The 6,166-nt window shown below is 44.6% G+C and overlaps 1 protein-coding gene across 2 annotated transcripts in view; it reads left to right on the top strand.

The window, feature by feature from the left end:
* The window catches only part of fbrsl1 (fibrosin-like 1), a 311,753-nt gene that overhangs the window by 291,727 nt on the left and 13,860 nt on the right, over positions 1–6,166 (top strand). For both annotated transcript variants that reach the window (XM_008282164.1, XM_008282163.1), the window contains exons 8-9: positions 2,858–3,278; positions 4,073–4,332. In XM_008282164.1, the coding sequence (XP_008280386.1) occupies positions 2,858–3,278; positions 4,073–4,332 (681 nt within the window). The remainder of the gene's footprint in view (positions 1–2,857; positions 3,279–4,072; positions 4,333–6,166) is intronic.

Genomic DNA, 6,166 nt, shown 5'->3' with positions numbered 1-6,166 from the left:
CTCCCTCTCCCCCTCTCTCCCCCCTCCGACTCCTGAACCTGTACCACAGCAAAGCGAGGCACGTGCACACAAGGCGAGGCCCAGTTCCCCTGAGTAAGCATGGCCACAGGAACAACTATAAAAAGATCAATACGGGGATGAGATGTCATCTGGTGAGCAGACCTGCCAACACCCCCCTAGGGAATGTCCCTGTCCCCCCGGTGCACTAACCTAGCTAACAGGAGAGGGGTGCCACCCCCCACCACTGGGCTGCCCTCCAACCTCCCTGACTCACTCACACCATCTGCTCAGGTTTGCAGGGCAGGGCTTCAGGACAGCACTTTTTTTTTTTTCCCCTTTTTTTTTGTACAGACACTCGTATGGCATTTGTTTCACATGACTGCCTGTGGCTTGCCTACTGTTTTCCGCAGCATGTGACTGCAGGGAAAGTGTAATCCATGTCCTCAGGAAAAAAAAAAACTAAACTAAACAATGCAGAATTTGGCAGTTTGCTGAAATGTTTGAAACTCCGGGTTGACAGTTCTGTGGCTTTGCGGCGAGGAGACGGTATTTGTTGAAAAACAGCAAAGATTTTGATACTTATAGCCCTTAGGTGACGTGTGTCAGAGAGGCATTCCTGTTGTGTTACCGCTGCGCGTTACTTTACACTCAAAATGGCTGCTGCCGAAATACCATCTATAAGATAAAGGTATTCAGAATGAGCGCTTTAACATAAATCGTTCACTCCTCTGGAGAGCCTGCTTGCTGCTAAAGATGCTGAAACACCTGCAGTTTAAAGAGCTGTCACACAGCAACTCTGTATTTATGCTTATATAACGCAAACACATTCGAGCATGTTGCCATCAGATCTGAAGCACAGGAGCTGTTGAAATTATGTACCCTTTTGCTTTCTCTAACAAATGTGGCCTGATTTTTTTTCACTTTGTGTTGCCCTTCACCGAAATGAAGATGCTGGGGCTCCGGTTGTGTGCAGAAACTTTTTTGTGTGTGCGTGTGTCCATCTTCTGTTGTGCTCACTCGTGTGTGTATGTGTGTGTGTGTGTGTGTGTGTGTGTGTGTGTGTGTGTGTGTGTGTGTACCATTCACAGTGATTTTAATGAGGGATGGGTTGGTCTGAGCTGATACCTCCCTGCCTCCATTAGAGCCCATTAGAATCATCATTAAGATAACCCAGCGCTCGCTGTGGCCCTGGCTTACTGGCATTAGTATGAGAAGCCCCCCTCTATTTCCTAGTGGTCGTAGTGAGACTTCCTTCAGTATGGCTCGCCTCGCATTGTGTCTGGGAGAACCGGTTACCATGGCAACATCACCCAACGGCGACATTTCGGCTGTGGATATTTGCTTCTTCGCCTCTGTTTGTCTGTCGGTGCCTGTCTCTCTGTCTCTGCCTTGAGTCTTTCTCTTTCTCTTTCGCTCACAGGGACAAGAGCCTGACAGTTTAATCCAAGTCGCAGACCCCTATAAATCTGGAGGTCTATATACGCCTGGACCCCAGAATTCATTTGAAAATCGTGACACCTTAGCCAGCCCCAGTTCTCTCATAAATGCAAGGAGCGAGGGAGGGGGGGGGAGCTGAACAAATAAAAAAATAAAAGCTCTGCCCTGCCTTTTTATTGGCCTTTTTTATGGGTGTTAGGATCCTTGAAAGATTAAGCAGGCTGTTAATAGGGACTGGATATTCCATTAGTGGGCTGCATGTTGAGTTCTCACTGGCTTGACAGCAGCTCCCAGCTCTTCTCATTTTTTTTTCTTTTTTTTGTTACCGTGGAGAGTGCCTGTGGAGTTTTTTTAATTGAGCCGCTCGTAAGCCTTTTGACTGATGTACTGCTGCATTTCGGCTGTAGATTAGAGCCGCTAAGAGAGCGTCGTCACCACCGGGGCTCTCTTCCTCTTGCCTCTGTGCAAATACCTTCTATCTGAAATTTTTCCACGCGTACAACATTTGCGCTTAAAAATGAATTCCACCAGTCGCCGCTTTGATTAGTTCAGAAGCTATAGTAGTAATTTTACTGTTGCCATTGTAGCACCACCATCTCCTCAAACTCAATTTCATTCAGGCCCGTTTTGCTTTTGATTTAACTCTGAGCAAAGCAGAAGATTGCCAAACGTCTTGTCTTTTTCATTTAGATGCATAAGTGCTTTGAGATTCTTTGTACGTGAAAGGTGTTGAGATGCTGCGTTTTCTGCCACTTTTATTTTCCTGCTACAACAGCATGTAATTACAGTCATTAAACTGCAACAGCCTAAGTATGAAAAGTCGTTGTTCAGTGGAATGCCGATTAGAAAAGCTTCTTGTGTGTTGAAAAGACCCTTGATGAATGGTAAAGACAAAGTGGCCGAGTTCAGAGTGCTTTGCTGTGGTTTCCCATATCCCCTGAAAGACCAGGAAGGGAGAATAGAAAGACGCAGTGGCAGAGAGGCCAAGATAAGGGGCCACGATCTCTCTTCACAGCACAATTGAAACATAATTATTTCATGCCAGATTGTGTGCTCAGCAAAGCCCTGAATGGGGGCCGACATTTAACTTTAATTAGCTGTGATTTATTCATACTGACTGGATCGCGGGAAGAAATTGGATCATCTGATTATAGTCAAGCATGAAAATGACCTGATTAAACACTTAATGGAACCTAGGGAGAGGGAAACAAGAGGAACCTTGGGTAGAAGACACTGGGACAACATTATAAAGGAGGAAAGGGAGCTATTTTTTACTTTATCATTGAAAATCATTGAACCCGTACACTGAATACACTCTAACAGCTATCACTGTGGTGCTTTTGTGTCAAACCGGGATGTCGCTTTAACATTTAAGGAGGTTAATTTACACCCACTTCTTCTGTTTTTCTCTCTCTCTCAGGTGTGCCAACGAATGAGAGTCCCGAGTCAAAGACTTGTAGCTCAGCCAAAGTCTCAGGGCTCCAGCGCAGCCAGGAACAGAGCAACAGTGAGGTGCCCTTCGCGCCTCCCGTGCCCAGCCCCACCCCGGCTTCGGCACCCACGGGCTCCCCTGCCCCCGCAGCGGCGGCGGCCCCCCCAGAGCCTCCTAGGTCGCGCCTTCCCACCCCACCTCCTCTCAGTGTCAAGAAGGAGCAGCCACCTCCGCCCCCTGTCCCCACCCCTCCCCTGCTGAGGGCACCACCCCACCCCCAGCCCCACCCTCCTCACCCGCACGTGCACCAGGAGCCCCACGTTCTTCCACCCCCGCAGCATCACGCACGGCCAGTAATCACCCACCAGGTGCATCACCCGCTGCAGTACAACAGCCTCCACGACATCAGGTAATTTGTTGCACAAGCACATTTGGTTTCTGGGCAGCTACATAGAAAGCAGGCTAGCCAATGAGCATCAGGAGTGAAAACATGCCAACAGAAACACACACTGAAGCTGTATTAGTAGCATATTCAGCAACATTTCATCCGCAGCTGACCAGCTGAGATACGTGTGTAGGACCACCAGAGAGCTCTGTGCCGCTGACGTAACAATAAGGGAGCAGAAATTCAGCATCCAGGGAGCTGTCTTCACTTTCACTGTTTCACCTTTTGTACCTAATCAGGGCGTCATGTTGCAAACACCACCACTTTCGCTTTAATGTGTTCCTGCCAGTCTAGTGAGACTAACCTGTAAGAATTTCCAAATTAATATAATGTGGACCGATGTACAATTCTATATTCCACACAATATTGACTGTTTTCATGTGGATATTGATTTTCCACCTCACAAACTTGCAATAACCAGCTGTCAGATTTACTGTTTTTCATCGAGCAACTCTGCAGCACAAACAGCACAGGCGACTATTTCCCATTTCACCTCATCTTCTCAGATTATACCCTCACCTTTTTTTTAGTTCAATATAAGAGGCGTTATTAGAAAATCATTCTTATGTTGTCAAAGCAAAGTGTCAACCTTCATCAGTGAAGCTGATCTAACACTGAGCTACCAACAAAGAAACACAGGCATTCTGAGTGAACACAAATGAATAAAAAATGTATGTATTTACAGTATGTACTAGTAAATGTAAATGATTATTATATCACAGAAAATGTCTTTTCTTTGTATCCCTTTAAATCTTCAGCCACAGCAGCAGTCCAGTGGGTCTTTCCAAACAACACCTACCCCCGTCCCCCCACCACCACCTCAGTGGGCTCCCCTCCTCTGCCCCTGCTTTGCCTCTGTCCATAGCCAACCTCTCTACCTCGCACTATTCCTCCCTACGGAGCCCGGCCCATCGCCATTCGGCCATGTTTGCAACCCCAGCCACACTGCCGCCACCACCAACCTTACCGACCAACAGTTTAGTGGTGCCTGGGCACCCCGCCGGCACCCCTTATCCAGGTACAGCCGCGCACCTCAAATGCTAGATGGCAGCTTCAGTGCAGATACAGAATCCTAAGACACATGAACGCGGTAGAAGGAATAACACTGGCTTTTAGTGCTGATCCTTTTTGATTTGATTAGTTATCTTTTATAACACATCTTGATAAAACAACAAAATACTGCAAACAGTGGCAGTATTTATAGTAGTAATTTCAGACATTTCTTGAAGTGGCGTCATTAAGATTAACACATTTAACTACATATTTAAATTTGTCTCATAGTATACAATATAAACCCAGTTTATGTAAAGGTTTGAACACTTTAATGGCCACTTTGTATTCCAGAGTGTATTTTATGTTCTCTTTTACTAGACTCGGCTGCCCCGCTCTTCTGTATTCATGTTATAATAGCAGTTATATATATATTTTTTCAATTACATATGCATGAAATGCTGCAGTTTAAATGTAAACTAATTGCAAAACTACTCTTCTACCTAGAATGATTAGTTGATTATTTTTCTAGCGTTGATGTCACGTAGTATGTTATACGGTGCTCATACTAATGTTCATGTATGATTTGCTGATCTGGTAAGTGCTCATTTATTACATTTTTTTAACTTATTTATCCTTTGGTACTACACAGTACATTAAATCCAAGCTTCTATTTTTATAGCGCTAATGATGCATGTGGTCATTTTTAAAGTGCTAAATCTACTCATGTATGTCTCTCCTTTACTAATTTTATACAAAAGGGCTCTTGCATTAGTGTAGAAGGTCACACTGATGCCCTTTATTGTTAAAGGAAAGCACATTTGGGTTAATAAGGGCTTTGGCTCGTGATGAAAAGATTGCTTCCAGTATTCTTTGCACACCCTATTATTTAAAATCAGTTTTCAGCTCTGTCTTCGCATAGTGAGCTGTAATCTCTGAAGCACTATATGTAGCACATATGATATTAATGCTGATAGCACCGTGGACAGCAGTACACTTTAAGCCATTTACAGCTGTTTCCTGGAGGTCAGCATATTCCTTGAATGTTAAGGCTGTAAATATGAGGAATGCAGTCCAGTCAGTCCAGCAGCTACAGATAGCTCAAATAATTGAGAAAATCACTTGGGCATTACAGAATGGAAAGGAATCTTAAATGGAAATAAATGATCTTAGTCGTGACTGGTAGAGAGCAAAGTAAGTCTGTCTCTAAGATGCTCTGTATTTATGGTAGCGTAGAATTTTTTAAAGGTCACAAGGTCACAGTGAGAGGGCATCACAGGAAAATGTCAGCTAATAACTGGACAGCCATCACAGCTGGAGACATCTGCAGCGCTCTGAAAGCAGCACTTTGAAAAATGGTGCACTCAGTCCCCAGTCTGTTGCACCCTCAGCGGAGTTATGTATTCTCTTGGCAACAGCAAGTGATTTGCAACAATTTATGTTACCTTTAACAATTTCATCAAAACAGACAATTTCGTGCTGCAGTATAAGATTTAAAAAAAAAAAAAAAAAAAAAAAGGTCTCCAGCGATGATGAGTGTCTCCAAAATATTTAACAAATATGCCAGTTGTGCATTGACTTTCTAATAGAGGGCAAGAGTGTGTGTGTTTTCTGCTGGGATGACTCTTGGTTCTCTCTTGTCTTTAGATACCAGCCTGTTGATATCATTCAACCAACCAATCATGTATTGCCAGCCTCATTCGGGGATTCTGATTGGCACATTGTCACAGGCAACTCTCTTACCACCACCAATGAGTCCCCACGTAGAAAACCCTCACAGCATGAGCTGGAGAAACAGAGAATGCCAGGTGACTATTTTCTTTCTTCTCTTCTACCCTTGTTGTGAAGACTGACTGGGCGCC

Source organism: Stegastes partitus, unplaced genomic scaffold (genome assembly GCF_000690725.1).
Source record: "Stegastes partitus isolate 25-593 unplaced genomic scaffold, Stegastes_partitus-1.0.2 Scaffold261, whole genome shotgun sequence".
NCBI classification, from domain to species: domain Eukaryota; kingdom Metazoa; phylum Chordata; class Actinopteri; family Pomacentridae; genus Stegastes; species Stegastes partitus.
Note: the sequence above shows the minus strand (reverse complement) of the source record. Positions and strands in the feature narration are given on the sequence as shown.